At 39.0% G+C, this 16843-nt stretch overlaps 1 protein-coding gene across 3 annotated transcripts in view; it reads right to left on the bottom strand.

Moving 5' to 3' along the window:
- The window catches only part of LOC114382303 (ubiquitin carboxyl-terminal hydrolase 13-like), a 79019-nt gene extending 64150 nt beyond the window's left edge, over positions 1-14869 (bottom strand). For 2 of the 3 annotated variants that reach the window (XR_003660235.1, XM_028341620.1), the window contains exons 1-9: positions 14742-14869; positions 14290-14359; positions 13727-13877; positions 13450-13607; positions 12565-12830; positions 12261-12479; positions 12065-12173; positions 11862-11977; positions 4911-5009 (exon numbers count right to left, since the gene is read on the bottom strand). Coding sequence is in view for 2 of the 3 variants with exons in the window: in XM_028341620.1 (XP_028197421.1) it covers positions 4911-5009; positions 11862-11977; positions 12065-12173; positions 12261-12479; positions 12565-12830; positions 13450-13607; positions 13727-13877; positions 14290-14359; positions 14742-14771 (1218 nt within the window). In the remaining variant the exon portion in view is untranslated. The remainder of the gene's footprint in view (positions 1-4910; positions 5010-11861; positions 11978-12064; positions 12174-12260; positions 12480-12564; positions 12831-13449; positions 13608-13726; positions 13878-14289; positions 14360-14741) is intronic. The other variant, XM_028341621.1, reaches the window with a different exon arrangement.
- Positions 14870-16843: the final 1974 nt, after the last annotated feature.

The raw sequence follows: 16843 nt of genomic DNA, 5'->3' as shown, positions 1-16843 counted from the left end.
AGTCAATCATACAACCCCCATCCCCTATACCAACAGCACTAATAAAAAACTATTTTAAAATAATTAAATATTAAGAAACAATCACTTAGGGTATTATTCACCGGACAAAAATTATAGAAATGTCTAGAGAGAGAGAGAGAGAGAGAGAGAGTGGGTGAGGGAGGGAGCAAAACAGGGTAAGAAAGTGACCATGTCTCAGCTATGCCGAGAAAGGGTACGAGCAACGCAATGTGGCAACAGTGGTGGCACAACGAGGTGAGGGGAGGCGGAAAAACTGGAGGGACGCATTAGACGTGTCTTCCTTCTACTTCACGTGTTTTCCAAAAGTTATGGGGGAAAAGGACGTATGGTTCGAATTTAAAAAATGAGGCGACGTCAAGGAGATTTTCATCGCAAAGAATAGAAACAGAAGTGGGAGGAGATATGGTTTCATGCGATTCAAAGGGGTTCAAGATGTTCGAAAACTTTAGAGGCAGTTGGATAACCTGATTATCAGGAAATTGAAACTGCACGCGAACCTCCCAAAACATGGAAGGGAACAAAAGCTGACAAGGAAAACCAACATCGCTGATCAATAAAAGGAGGGAAATGTTAGGGATAAGCTGGCAGAGCGAGACGAGGGCATCGGCAGGCTGAAAACAACATAAACAATGTGGAACAGAGGAGCCTGGAAGCATTATCCTCAACTAAACACATTACCGGTTTCGTATGCGAAAGCGGTTGCAACAGGCAGCAAGACGACGACAAAGAGATGGGTCCCGACACATAACCAAGTGATGAAGCAACCATCCCACTCGTCAATACCGCTAACGATACCCATCGAACAGAGGAAATGGTTCAGTGAAGCATGGGTTGGTAGGTTACGAAACCTGACGATGGTCGACAGATTAGAGGAAGAACTGATGTGAGACAGAGGTGAGGACGTTAGGCCTAAGTACCTTGGTGGTGATATGGTACTACTCATAGGCCTTAGTGATACCAGAGCAGAAGATTTGTGCAGGAAAGAAGACGAAAGTGGTTTGTCCATGTTTCATACATTGGAGAAATGGAGCCCAACCTTGAATTCTTGTTTCAGGTTGGTTTGGGTCCTATGCTAGGGAGTCCCGTTACACGCATGGGACATGGAAAATATCAAAAAGATTGTAGGGGTGGTGGGTGAAGTGGTCGACATTGATGACGAAGCTGCAGACCTCCAACGCCTGGACAGGGCAAGAGTGCTCATTAAGACACCATGGCACCCCACAATTAACCACAGGATGCTGGCATATCCATTAACAAGGTCGAATATGTCAATAATATCGTGGAGGAGACATGTTACAGCCCCTGTAGCTGTAAAAGCAATGGGGACAGAGCCTGATGTCGAAATACAAAATGTTTGTCGGCAAGTCATCGGCAGAAGCCATGTACGTGGGAGCAGTAGAGAGTGACCAGCACAAAAGCAAAGGGGAGAATCTATTGTCTGCTGGTCAATGTATTAAACAAAGACCCATGGACATTAGTCAGGACCCTCTGCCAGGTAGACCAATCAACATTAGGCCTAGCGACAATAGTACTAGCCATGGGGTTGAGTCTCCATGTGATGCTGACAATGTTGTTAATGGCGGATGACGGTTCATGGCAGAAAGTAAAAAATCCGCCATAAAAATATGGCGGATGGCGTAGCGGAAAATGGCGGATGTCATGACGGACAAAAAAAAAAAAAACATATATATAAACTCATTGAAATTGAAAAAAACAAAGGATTGCATTCAAATAAACTAAAAAAGTTTGATGAGTTCATACAATAATCAAGTACCAACACCAAATAAACTCATTAAAAAGAGGACTGAACAGAAAAAAAAATAAAATTGTGGTGTCAAATAGAAAAAAAAAATTAAAAATGGGACTGTCGAAAGTAAAAGGGGGGTGTCAAATAGAAAAACGGAAAAAAAAGCTGCAGACAACAAAAAGGGGTGTCAAGCAGCAAAAACAAAAAAAAAAGGCTTTGGCCCACCCCCACCAGTATAAGTCACGGTTCTGGCTGGGTCGTCTTCTCCGTTCGCGTTGCCATCGTTCACGCCGTGCTCGTCGCCGCCATTCGCGTTGTCGTGGGTGGTCGCTGCCATGCTCGTCGCCGCCGTGGGTCGTTGCTGGTTGCAGGTGTGGGTGGTTCCGAGGTCGTGGCTGGTCACAGGGATCGTGGGTCGTCGCGCTGTGTTGGAGCTTCGAGGTCGAGGGTTGCAGCTGCATCCGCCATTTTCCGCCTCGCCGCCACATCCGCCATGGCCGCCATGGCTATGGCGGCCGCCATGGCGCCGCCATCTTTAACCCGCCACGCCACCGCTATTCGGTGGCGTTTTTTCAGAAAACCGCAACGCAACTCCATCATGGCCGCCATTTAACAACACTGGATGCTGACAGACGCCAAACACCCACCCTGGCAAGCCAACTTGGTGAAAAGGACAGATACGAAAAAGATGACAGATGTCAGGAGGTAGGGCAGCGGAGGTTGACGCAGGAATGGTGAATGGTACTATGGTTGTTGGAAGAGAAGAACGAAAACAGATGTAACAAAGAAAAATATAGAGAAGAAAAGGGCCCACAACTGACCCATAATTTTGAATTAAAGGGGGAGGAGGCACATGCTGATTCAGAGGAAAGAGAAGAAGCTCTATGCCTCTATCTATTACAAGGCCCACAAACAAAATAAATGAGGAAAGAAAGGGAGACAGATATCAGATGGTGGGCTCTAACATAAATGAGCCTGACCCTAAGTGGAAGGTATACTCTAGAAACAGGTGGTGCAAAAAGGAAGCTGGACCCAAAGAGACAAATGGACCCAAAGAAATAATTGGGCCCCAAAATGATCAGCAACAGCAGCCAAGGAAAGGAGCCCAGCTCCAGCAAAACTAACCACGAGACATCCCCAAAATTGCTAGGGGGTAGCAGACTGAAAGAAATAATAAGATGGGAGGAAAGGCACAATGATGATTACAAAACAGGTGTATTAAAGTCAGCTATGAGTCCTACAAAATGTGAGCTGGTAAAAGAAGCTGCAAGCAATTGGGATATGGCAAAATATTTGGGAGTCAAATGCTGTAACCAGGAGGACATAATGGTATGCAAAATGGTGAGCATGGAAGAAAGGAATAAGGGAGAGGTGCAGAGGATTAATGAAGTTTATAACATACAATATAAGGGGGCTGGGGAGGGGGTTAAAGTGGGCCTCAATCAGAAAACTAGTGAAAGAAGAAAGAATAGATATGTTATATCTACAAGAGACTAAAAGAGAAGGGATAGAAAGAAGGTATGCCAAGCTTTGTGGGGGGATCCTGAGGCTAGATGGGAGGTACTGCCAGCACGTAATAGTGCTGGAGGGTTACTATATGGAATGAGGAGACATTCAGACTAGAAAACAAGTTGATTAGAGATGATTTCATTTACCTGGAAGGGACACGGCATGCGGATGGTGGCAGAGTCATTATAGAGAATATATACTCACCATGTGATGCAGTTTTGAAAAGAAATTTGTGGGAACAGATCAGACAGATAAGGCATGCAAATATGGGGGGCTTATGGTGTATAATAGGAGATTTTAATTGTATTAGAAGACCCTGAGAAAGAATAGGCACTTGTCAAATGATGCAGGATGAGGGTATTATGAAAGAAATTAATGAATGGATTGCAGATTTAGAGGTTGACGATGTACCTTCTGTGGGACGAAGATTCACTTGGTACAGACCAAATGGGACAGCCAAAAGCAGATTGGACAAAGTTCTTGTATCCACTAGCTCCACTTCTATTTAATATTGTTGCAGAGGGACTAAATGGTCTGATGAGAGAAGCATTGAAGAAAAAGTTGTTTTAAAGTTTCTCAGTTAGAAGAAATAAGGTGGAACTCAGTATTTTATAGTATGCAGATGATACGCTTTTCTTCGGGGCGGTGTCAATGGAAAATGTAAGAGCAATCAAGGTGATATTGAGTAGTTTTGAGCTGGTATCAGAGATAAAGATTAACTTTGAAAAAAGTAGTTTTGGGGCGATTGGGAACTCAAAATCCCAAGTAAAGCCTCTTTCTTTGCTTGGAGATTAATCCAGGACAGGTTGCCAACAAAGATTAATCTACGCAGGAGGAACGTGGAATTTAATGACGTTATATGCCCATTCTGCAGAAATAATGAAGAGGATGCAGCACACTGATTCTTCAGTTGTGATAAAATTATGCCGCTTTGGTGGGAATTGATGTCATGGATAAACATGGTGGGAGTAATCCTGCAAAGTCCGAGACATCACTTCCTCCAACATTCCTTCAGCAGGTTTTCTGGTATTAGGTTGCAGCGCTGGCAGATTTGGTGGCTCTTCCTAACATGGTGTATTTGGCACCATAGAAATAGAATCGTGTTCTCAAACGAAAGTTTCAACAATAACTAATTGACGGAGGATGCTCTATTTTTCTGCTGGACATGGCCAAAAAACCTGGAAAAAGTATTTGACATACCTTTCCACTACTGGTCCAGTAATATCAGGGATGGATTTTGTAATCAGGGGGGGTTTAGTATGTAGACAATGGGTAGTATTGTGCCAAATTTACAGTCAGATTTATGGTTACTTAATTCTTGCTATACACCTTGTATTAGGACACCATATTTCTGCATATTTTGGTGCTCATTTGTATATACAATAGTACCCCTTTTACTGCTTTTTTAATAAAATATATTAGTAAATTTCCTGATCAAAAAAAAAAATCTTCATCAGCCTTTTATAGTAGAGCTGAAGCGCACCACATGCACCTTACTCCTTACAACAGTTGGCATAATTGAAGCTCTATTTCAACACAAGTGGTAAAATTTCTACAACCTAAATAGAAAGGTACTAACTGCCAGACAATATCAAGATAAGGCATAAAGAATTTTGTCAACTGGACTACCAACCTTAACCATAGTATCCCGCATAAAATCATATTCAAATCTTTTTAGCTGGAGTTGAAGGACAGGAGGAAAATCAATAAATAGGACACCTTTCTTAGCATCCTGAAATAATCATGTACAATTAAAAAGTAAATTAGTTTATGCATCAAGCTCAATAAAAAAAAATAAAGCTTCTTAAATTTTTGCATTCAGACAGTAAATACAAGCAAGCAACTTAACAAAATATCAAGAGACTGTTTGAAGCAAATAACCAAAATGTTTTGAGCTGCAAAAAAAAAAAATTATTTCTGAGTAATATAATAATATTGGAAGCCAGGGAGCTAAATATAAATAAATAAATCATACAATTCATGTTGGGTCTGGCAAATTTGCCTTGTACATTTTATTCTTCATCCAGTACACCTAGTACTGATTAATATATAATACTATCTATTTTTGCTGTGCAAAAAAAAACAATTCATGTTACACAAAAAGGTGAAAAATAGTCAGTTTCATACTTTCTAACAGTACTACATTCTAAAATTTCAAGTCTCAGGTATGAGTTGTGATTGAGAAGTGTCTACAAAATCCAAGAAATTTCTACCTAACCACTAGATGAACAGCAATAAACTACGGCAATAAATGTTGGGCAATGGGCTGTGAAGTGCAGCTAGAACAAAACTAGAGTGTACCAAATATGAGAATTCAGAGGTGGATGACTGAACAAACAATATAAGATTAGGAGTGATTGTATTCAAGAGAAAGTTAGGGTTGAACCACAGGATACAAGATGTGAAAAAAATTAAAGTCTCAGGTATGAGTTGTGATAGAGAAGTGTCTGCCAAATTCTAGAAATTCTACCTCACTGCTATATGAACAGCAATAAACGATGGCAATGAATATTGGACAATGGGCAGTCAAGTGCCAGCTAGAACAAAAACAGAGTGTGGCAAAGCCGAGAATTCAGAGGTGGATGGGAGAACATACAATGCAAGATTAGGAATAATTGTATTCAAGATAAAGTTAGGGTTGAACTACAGGAGACAAGACGATGGAAACTTGTGTAAGGAGGTTTTCTAATATGATAAGAAGACAGAGATGCTCCAGTGAGAAAAATAGGTCAAATGGAAGATATCCAGTGAATGGTAGAGGAGAACTTATGAAAATATTAGGAAAAACAATTAAAACATACACTAAAATCAAAAGCTTAACCTCATGAGTTATATCCCTAGATAGTTTCATTAAGTCCAAACTTCCTACCAACAAAACTATTTTTGAGAGGAAGGACATGATGTTCATGATTGTACAAAGAATATGGATTAATGCTCAATTTCCAAGACCCCAAAGCCAATGCATGCATTTCTTTATTATGTTGCTTTTCATAGACAATATAAAGGCTATCATCAACATGCACATCATTACTGGATTCCAAATATGGTGGTTGGAGATCATTGGCTGAAGGAAAAAGAGGCAGCAACGAATCACGGTGGTGGCAGGACCTAATGGAGGTGACCCATGATCAACAACTAGGTAATGCCCTTCAAAATGGAACAGCCTGGAGGGTGGGGTGTGGAGATAAAATCAGATTTTGGGAGGACTGCTGGACTGGTGATGGTGTAGCATTAATGATAAAATACCCTAGGCTGTATCAAATCTCCTATCAGCAACAAAAACTCATCCAGCAACTGGGTAGCTTCACAGAAACAGCCTGGGAATGGAATTTTACTTGGAGAAGACCCCTATTTGATAATGAAGTTGACTCGGCTATCGGGTTTCTGGGGGAGATAACACAGACAGCAGTTCAACAACATACAGCAGACAATTGGAGGTGGATACCTGATCCCAATGGCAACTACTCTACAAAGAGTGCGTATAATCTGCTGCAGGGAGAATCAGCGGAGGAGAAGATGGATGGAGTTTTTGAGGACCTAAGGAAGCTAAGGATCCCAACTAAAACATCAATCTTTGCTTGGAGGCTGATTAGAGATCGTTTGCCAACTAAGTCCAACTTACGAAGGAGACATGTAGAGATAAATGACTCGATATGCCCTTTTTGCAGAAACAAAGAGGAGGATACAGCCCATTTATTCTTCAATTGCATCAAGACATTACCTTTATGGTGGGAGTCATTATCTTGGGTCAACATATCGGGCGCATTCCCTCAAAATCCGAGGCAACATTTTCTACAGCACGGAAATGGGATGAATGAAGGGATAAGATGCAACAGATGGAAGTGCTGGTGGATAGCTTTAACCTGGACTATTTGGCAGCAAAGGAATAGGATCATTTTCTCCAATGAAACATTCAATGGAAGCAAGTTGATGGATGATGCATTATTCCTAGTCTGGACATGGCTTAGATCAATGGAGAAAGATTTTGTAGGGCACTTTAATCAGTGGTCCAGCAACCTAACAGTAGGCTTTTGTAAACTTAAATTTAAATGTGTGAGGAAATTTCACTCACAGGACATATGGTATTCATGTTTCAGCTTACGATTTATAGAGTACAAAGCATAAGAGAGAGAAAGGGGGAAAGGATAGCCTAGCCTAGTCTATGTCTGCTGACTTCTAAAACAAGGAAAAAATATTTAGTAATGATGCATACAAATCTAATTCAGAAACCCAAAAGATATTCAACACTCCCCCTCAAGCTGGAGCATATAGATCATATGCACCAAGCTTGGAACAAATAGACTGAATCCTAGGTCCTCGCAATGACTTAGTCAAAATATTTGCTGGCTGATCATTAGAGCTAATGAATTCAGTGACAATTTCTTTGGACAATAGCTTCTCCCGAATGAAATGACAGTCAATTTCCATGTGCTTGGTTCTCTCATGAAAGACTGGATTTGAAGCAATATGGAGAGCGGCTTGGTTATCACAATATAACTTCATCTGTCCAACTTCACAGAATCTCAATTCTTGAAGTAGTTGTTTAATCCACATAAGTTCACATGTAACCATGGCCATAGATCTATATTCAGCCTCTGCACTGGACCGGGCAACAACAGTTTGCTTCTTGCTCTTTCAAGAGATAGCATTCCCTCCAATGAAGACACAATAACCAGAATTGGATCTCCTATCCATGGGGCAGCCAGCCCAATCTGCATCACAATATCCCGATACCTGTGTATTACCTATGTCTTCATACAACAATCCTTTCCCAGGTGCTCTCTTCACATATCTAAGAATGCGCATGACAGCATCCCAATGATCAACATGAGGATTTTGCATAAATTGACTCACCACTCCAACAACAAAGGAGATATCAGGTCTTGTAATAGTGAGATAAATGAATTTTTTCATAAGTCTCCTGTATCTCTCGGGGTCAGGATAAGCTTCTCCTTGATCTGCCATAAGCTTTAGATTTGGATCCATAGGACTATCAACAGGTCTACAATTCTGCATACCTGTCTCCTCCAAAATATCAAGAGCATACTTCCTCTGTGAGATCACGACATCATCTTCTGATTGAGCAACCTCAATACCAAGAAAATACTTCAGATATCCCAAATCTTTGGTCTGGAAGTGACTAAACAAGTGTTCTTTAAGTTGGGCAATCTTAGTAGTATCATTTCCTGTTATCACTATATCATCAACATATACAATTAGATAAACATACTTCTCAGGAGATGTATGACAATAAAAAACAGAATGATCAGCTTCACTTCATTTCAACCCAAAAAGTTGAACGGTATGACTAAATTTACCAAACCACGCTCGAGGGATTGCTTCAACCCATAGAGAGATCGATGTAGCTTACATACGAGAATACTCCCCCTGAGCAACAAACCCAGGAGGTTGCTCCATATAAATCTCCTCCTCAAGATCACCATGGAGGAAAGCATTCTTAATGTCAAACTGATGAAGAGGCCAATGGCGCATGGCTGCCATAACAAGAAACAGACGAACAGTGGTGATTTTAGCCACAGGAGAAAAGGTGTCACAATAATCAAGGCCATAAATCTGAGTATAGCCTTTAGCTACCAATCGAGCCTTAAGTCGATCAACCTCACCATTAGGCCCAACTTTAACTGCATAAACCCATCTACAACCCACAGTCTTCTTGCCAGGTGGAAGAGGAACAAGTTTCCAAGTACCATTATTTTCAAGGGCCTGCATTTCTTCAATCATAGTCTGTCACCATCCAGGATGACTAAGTGCCTCATGAACATTAGAAGGAACATGGTGTGACAATAAAGAGAAAACAAAGGAAGAATATGAAGGAGACAAGCGATGGCAACTCAAAAAGTTATAAATAGGATAAGGGTCACGAGTGGATCGAGTACCTTTTCAGATGGCAATGGGTCAGTCTGACTTAAAGTGATGAGAGACTGGTGAGGAAGCAGGATCCATGGTTGGAGGACTGGTTGGAGAAGGATGAGGATCACGAGGAGAGGCTCAGGCATTGTAGAATCAGCTGGTCGTGTCCTACGATGATATGTAAGCAGAGGTGGAGAGGCAACTTCAATTGAATTTGGTAGAGAAGATGAGACTTCATTGACATTTTGGTTGGAGTTACCTAGAGGACAAGGAATTGGCAATACGTCCTGGAGAGAAGAAGAATGATCTACAGAGGATGAGAAGAAAGGTGTGTCTTCAAAGAAGGTTACATCTGCAGACATATAGTATCGTCTTGTGATTGGAGAGTAGCATTTGTAACCCTTTTGAAGACGAGAATAACCCAAAAAGACACATTTTACTGACTTAGCTGAAAGTTTGTCTATAAATCAAGGGAAAGATCATGGACAAAACAAGTACAACCAAACACTATAGGAGAGACATGAAACAATGGGTCATGAGGAAAGATAATTGAGTGAGGAATTTGGTTTTCAAGAGAAGAAGGCATCCTATTAATTAAGAAGCACACAGTAAGCACTGCGTCTCCCCAGTGATGTGTAGGAACATTAGAATTTAACATTAGGGAACGAGCAGTTTCAAGAAGGTGACGATTTTAACTTTCAGCTATGCCATTTTGTTGAGGTGTATGAGGACATGTGGACTGGTGTATGATACCTTTAGAGGATAAAAAAGAGGAAAGATCATGAGAGAAATATTCTTTTGCTCACTTCTGAAAATCTTGATTGTTTTTTCAAATTGATTTTCAATCTCATTGCAAAATGACTTAAATATGGGCAAAAGCTGAGATCTATCTTTCATTAAATAAACCCAAGTACATCTGGAGAATTCATCAATGAAGGTTACAAAATATCGAAAACCAAAAGATGTAACACGACTTGGTCCCCAAATATCAGAATGAATGGTAGAAAAGGCCGAATCACATCTTTGTACAGTTTGAGGAAATGATGACCTAACATGTTTTCCTAGTTGACAAGACTCAGTCTAAGACTCGAAGGTTTTTAAGACAATGGTGGCCGGAGGTGGCGGTCAGAGGTGGCGAACGGTGGCGGCGGCAACAATGGTGGCCGGAACCCGCTCTGATGCCAACTTAAATTTAAATGTGTGAGGAAATTTCACTCACAGAACATATGGTATTCATGTTTCAGCTTACAATTTATAGAGTACAAAGCATAAGAGAGAGAAAGGGGGAAAGGACAGCCTAGCCTAGTCTATGTCTGCTGACTTCTAAAACAAGGAAAAAATATTTAGTAATGATGCATACAAATCTAATTCAGAAACCCAAAAGATATTCAACATGTAACTAGGAGAGTATACCAGCTGATGGATATTGTAGTAGCATATAAGGTGAATAGCTTGGCTCTCATCAGACTGAAATAAGTCTGCATATCGGAACCAGCTATCTACCTAAACTGATTCTGTAAATTTAGTACCACTATATATATATATATATATATATATATATATATATATATATAATTACTTTTGCTGAGCAAAAAAAAAAAGATAGTAACATATAAATGATTTTACAGGAATTTTGATACTTTATAATGTTCCATGGTATCAATTTGATACAAGTAGCTACTCAAACTAGCAGGAAAGTCATACAAAAAAAACAGTTTAAATTATGATTAAGACAATATTGGATATTCCTGACATTCTAACAACCTGATTTAAAAAATTGCTATGATGTTTTGAACTTCAAGTGGTGACAGAATTGGCAACCAACTACAACAATAGGTTATCAATTAAACTATAACTAAACATTAACAGAGGTACAAAAGTTTCTAAATGTAGTGTCTCCAGTGTTGTTAATGGCAGAGCACGGCAGAGAGCCCAAAAATCCACCATATAAAAATGGCGAATGGCGGAAGCAATGGCTGACATATATACATAACTGGCTTGCAGAGGTAGCATTGAGTAGTCATAGAAGTCAAAGGGAAAAAAAGAGAGGTTAAGGGTCGACTTAGTTAGAGAGAAACAAAAGCAAGGTTGAAGTAGAACAAAACAAGAGGGAGGTCACGAGAAAAGCGGCTGAATAGAGCTTGAGTGGGAAAAAACAAGGAGAAATTGAAAGGTCACGAAAAAGGATTTGCAGAATGTAAAAGGATCAAAAAGCTCCGGATACCATGTAAAGAAGGTATAGAGAGAGAGAGAAAGAGAATCAGGACTTGTATTGTTGAAGAAGAAAATACAAAGCCACTGAAATCTCTTACAAGAGCAGTAGTTATACTGCTGAGATTCAGTTATAACTGTCAACTGACCAATGCTAACTGTTAACTGATTACAGTAGAAAAACTAAGGTTAGTTATTCACACTTACAAAAAAACTATGGAACTGTCAATTTACTGTTTCCTGCACTTTCCCAGCTAATATTCAGGAAGATGCATCACAGTTTGAAAAATGCACCCAACATCTGACCAGACAGTATCGATGCAGAAGAGAAAAAGTAATTCACCAAACCCAAATTTCTTATATTTTTAAAATGGAAATGGTTCATAGAAGACATTATAATAATATCAAAATAAGTTTACAGAAAAATTCTTTGAAAAACACTAAGGTTAACTTCTACAAATAATATTATAAGCTGCTTCAGCATTTAAGAATAGCAACTAACCTGCAAACCATACTGTTCAGCATGATATTTGTTATCCCCCTCAAGACTTTCAACTTCGACATACTTATCAAAGGAAGCATAAACATCACGACAACCTTTAACATCAAGCTGAAGGTCTAACATGCATATGCAAAACTAAATTAGAAATACATAACAAGGAAGAACAAAACATATAATTGAATTCAAAATGCATAAGGAAGTACCATAAAATGACTCCTTTCTAGTTGATTTGTAGTCTACATTGATGCATTCTATGTAATTCATATGGTGCCCTTCAAATAATTTTTGTATGGTTCCCTCAACAACAGTTCCCTGAAGACAAATAACACAAAACAACCATTTGATATGGTCACCCATCAAGAATAATCATGAACAAATATTCCAAAACTCTTGCCATACCTTCATTTTGTCTTCAAGTTTTTCACAAAGAACCCGATTTAGTTCTTGAACATCATGCTGCATGAAAGAATCATATGTATCCCATCCAAAAGACTTTGTCAGCTCCTTTGTTGCAACACTGGTGTCACTGTATTGAAGCTTGTAGAATAAACTTTGCAAGGCCAAAGGGATGCTACCAGTGGGCATATCATTCTCAGTTGTTGGCATATGGTACACAGCCTGAAATGTCCAGGAACAACTTCCCATTACTTTTCAATGGATAAGTGAACTTCAGGCAAAACAAAATAAGACAAACCGTTCTAACCTTTCTAAAATAAGGAATATGATACAAGGTTTGGAGTAGAGAATTCATATAACACGTAGCTCCTTGGTTCTTAAGCCCAACATAGCCAGTCTCCTTCTTTGAATCATAAGTCCAGTAATCAACAATCCTACGAACAAGAACCTCAGCTTCGACTATAAGAGTATCATGCACAAGATACCCTCTACTAGGATCATACAATTCACCAAGAGGCATGAAGGATGTGAAACCCCAATCACTTTCGCGTGCATTAAACTGGTGCTGTGTGTCTGCATAGTATAAATAAAATTAAGCTTGACCAAGGTCATAGATAAATCCAAAAAGAATTGTGCACTTTCACTTCCTCTTTTAATAAAAAAAAAAATAATCGAGACAAGTAACACCAACAAGTTCATTTAGCGGAAATAGACTATAGAACTCATCATCTCATTCTCCACCTAAATTTAAACAAGGTGCAAGAGGATGGAACCAAAGGTTAACCACAATATGAACTCTGTCATATGTATATGAATGGATTTAAACAACTGCTAACCAATACCCCACCCCCATCCACTCCCCCCTCCACCTTCCAAAATGCCACTATCCTAAAGTGAATACGGAACCAAAGGGAAAGATGCAGAAAATTAACTAAGAAACTATAAATAAATTACAGAATGAGCAAAGGTGTCACATGATTTATTATATAATGTTGTAATGATAATTGAGTAATACATTATAAAAGAATCTTTAACGTGTGAGGAGGTATCAAATGCCCTTCCATCCACTAGTTGCAACAAAAACCTAGTAAAAAATTTCAATTTTAATTCCAGCAATGCTCTTTCTTATTTACATTTATGAATAATCTATGTCATCATGTAAAAGTGTAAAAGATCAAATTGCAGGGACTACCTTTTCTCACAGAATACTTATTATGCATTTGATTAACAACTGCCAAGCTAAACTGTGCATATCTACTCCAACCATAGGGCAAACTGGCTGAATCAGCAACATCCAAATACATGGACAAATAGTCCACATTGTTTCCTTTTGGGAAAATAAGCACACGCCTGCCAAGATAAAACCAAGTTTGGCAGAGGTAATCACTGAAAACAAGTATACATACCAGAGCATATTCAAGAAAATAGAACACCATTACTAACAAGTTTAGTAAATCTCAGAAAAATACCATTTATAGCCACCAACAACAAATATTTCCGAATAGAGCTTCTTTGTATTCAGCCTTGAAAAGTTATCAATTCTCCATGTAAATCTAGATGACGGAGGATCTTCAACGGGCTGACTCTCCACAGTATTGGCATTTTCAGGTTGAGCTACAACTAACGATCATCAAAGGAACAAAAAGAAAAAGGAACAATCACGTATCACATCTGGAATTAGCAGAAAACTTAATTTACCAACAAAAACAGAAAAAAAAATCTTTAACTGAACTAGACCCTCCAACAGCTGACCAGGAACATAAGTAAAAAATGAGGTTGGAGAATTAATTACACAATCAACAAATGCATCGAAATCCCACAAGTTCCAAATTACAAACTAAAGAAACGATTGGATGCAGATTGTTTTCCGTTCTGAAACATTAGCTGAAAAGCCTTTTTTTTATTCAAAAACCAATCCAAATCCCAGAGCAGACACTCATTAAAAAAATTCCCTAAAAATGAAGACAAACACAAAACCTAAAATCCTCAAACCAATTTTTCACTCAGCGATCGAAGGAAGCACGAGAAGTACCTTCCATGGGTTGGTGATTGTTCTCAGGCAAATCCGCGTCCGGCACGAGCACGTCCTCGTCCTCTTGCTGCTGCACAAAACAAAAACCAAAACCAAACGCGTCACCCTAGTTCGGATCCACACCGCAAAGCCCTAAAATCAAAACCCCAAACTGCACTAGAAATCGCAAAATAGCGCGAAACGCTCACTCGCTCAGATCAAAACGACAACAAAAGAAAAAAGAAAAGAAGAGAAAATAAACCCCGTCAGTGGCACCACCACTCGACGGAAGAAAATCAAATTGAATAACACGACTCGTCGTTTGGCGAAAAATCGCGCGAAGAGAAACACGTTGCGCGAGTAATTATTATTGTTATTCTGATTGTGAGGAATGAATGAATAAATAAATATGAGCGAAACGGTGCGTACAGATACAGAGAGAGTGTGTGAAGGGTTAGGGAAGGAAGACGTACATCAATGGGAGCGGGCATCATCACGGTCATGGTGAATTGGAACCAGCAACAGCGAGGGTTATTGTTAGAGAGAGGGGGAGAGAGATCAGAAAGAGCTGGTTTCAGAGAAAAGAGAAGGAAAAAGATCTTTGCTCTTTATTTGGGGGTTTGGGCAAAACCGGGATTTCACTTTGCTACTGTGGACCTAGTTCTTAGAATCTTATGAATCATAGGGTACTTCTGAAATTTACTCATATTTCCGGGATATACCTTCAACATCCATTTTTATTACACAGGTTATCTATAGTAAATCTTATAAATGAGATGTACATAGAAAAGGTTATTATGTTCATGTTCCAACTGTTGACATGTGTCCAATTTATTAATTTTTTGGGCATTTCTGCATCAAACTTTCACCTTTGTTGGTTGCTCCACGTATCATTGCACGTGTCTGCTTTTTCTTGAATTGCTTGTAGGTGTCATGTGTTGTTGCATTGTCCGTTTTTTTCTTCGTTGCCTTTTGATTTCTTTCTTCTTCGTTGTCTTTGTTTCTTCTTCATTTTGCTTTCTTTGTTTCTTTCCTTGCTTTTTTTTTCTTGCAGGTGTCATCAGTCGATTCTTCACCAACTGTGTTTGCTTTCTTTCTTCTTCATTGCCTTTGTTTCTTCTTCATTTTGCTTTCTCTGTTTCTGTTCTTGCTTTTTTTTTATGTTTTCCATGTTAGGTCGGGGTTTTGTTTTCTTTATGCTTAAATACTTAAAGTTTCCATGTTTATTTTCAGCTATTATTATCCGATTTTGGTTTTTTCTGTTTTGGTTTTCGCTCTTAAGGTTTTGTTCTTCATTCTTGAGGTTTTGTTCCTTGCATGCACTGTGTGTTTGCCACGGATTGTTGTTTCAATATGCATGTTTGGTTACACATGCATGTTTTTTGGTGGTGTTGTTGATTTGTTGTTCACAAATGTATGGTTTGGTTGTGTTATAGGCAGGGTGACGAGAATCCTAAAACTGTCCAAATACAGGGACCTATGACCAGGAATAGGACCAAACAGTCAGTAGATACCCTCCAACAAATTATAGCAGGCATATTTAGCAAGGCCCAAGTGGAGAAAGACAAAAGCCCAAATGGAGAAGGACGAAGGCCGAAGTGGAAAAGGACGAAGCCCCAAGTGGAGAAGGACAAAGGTCCAAGTGGAGAAGGACGAAAGACCCAAGTGGAAAAGGATGAAGGCCCAGAAGCAGAGGCACTACTAAGCATATAAATCGTTGCTGAAGCCCAAGATTAATTTGAAGGCCCATGCCAAATATGTTCTATTTTTAATTTATAATTATTTTCGTTGTAATTTTGACTCAAACTGTTTTGAATGTCCATGTCTATTTATTTTGTCAGATACACTATAAGTATTGGTTTTCTTTTTTAATAAGAACTTTTGGTATTTTCATAAAATTTGGTGAGAGCTTTTCTCTGGGTTCCTTGTTGAACCAATCTCAGACTTATCAAGGTAATCCTTGTGGCGTCTACCCTGACTTATCTTGCTTCACTGGAAGTGGCGTCATCCAAATCTCCGTAACCTGTACCAAGCGATCCGCTCCTAGTCAGGATCACATCATCCGGTATCAGAGCTTCGGCTCTTGATACAGGTTCTATCCTATCCTATTATTTTCTTTGTAATTTGCCCAGGTTCGTGTTTTGTCCTTGCTCTGTTATTTGCATTCTTGTTTGCATCTTGTTTTGTTTTTGTTTCGTTCTTGTTTGCATCTTGTTGCATTCTGGTTTTTCTTCTTGTTCTGTTATTTGTTTTCTTGTTTGTGTCTTTGTTTCGTTCTTGTTTGTGTCTTTGTTTCGTTCTTGTTCTTGTTCTTGTCACGTTTTTGTTCTTGTTCTTGTTTCTTTCAGACTTTGTGTCAAAAAAAAAATTTGTTTGAACTCTGTTTCAAGTTAAAAAACAAAGTTGCAGAAATTTTGAAGAAAAAAAAAGAGAAGAAAAGAAGAAAAAAAAGAAAGTGGGTGTTTGATCTTTGAACACGAAATTGAGGCAATTAGAGGCGTTTTTGTTTTGCAAGTCTGTTATTTAAATCTTTTTTATTCTATCTGTTATCTTATCTATTATCTTATTTGTTGTC

The sequence above is a fragment of the Glycine soja genome, chromosome 13 (assembly GCF_004193775.1).
Source record: "Glycine soja cultivar W05 chromosome 13, ASM419377v2, whole genome shotgun sequence".
NCBI classification, from domain to species: domain Eukaryota; kingdom Viridiplantae; phylum Streptophyta; class Magnoliopsida; order Fabales; family Fabaceae; genus Glycine; species Glycine soja.
This window is presented reverse-complemented; position numbering and strand designations above follow the sequence as displayed.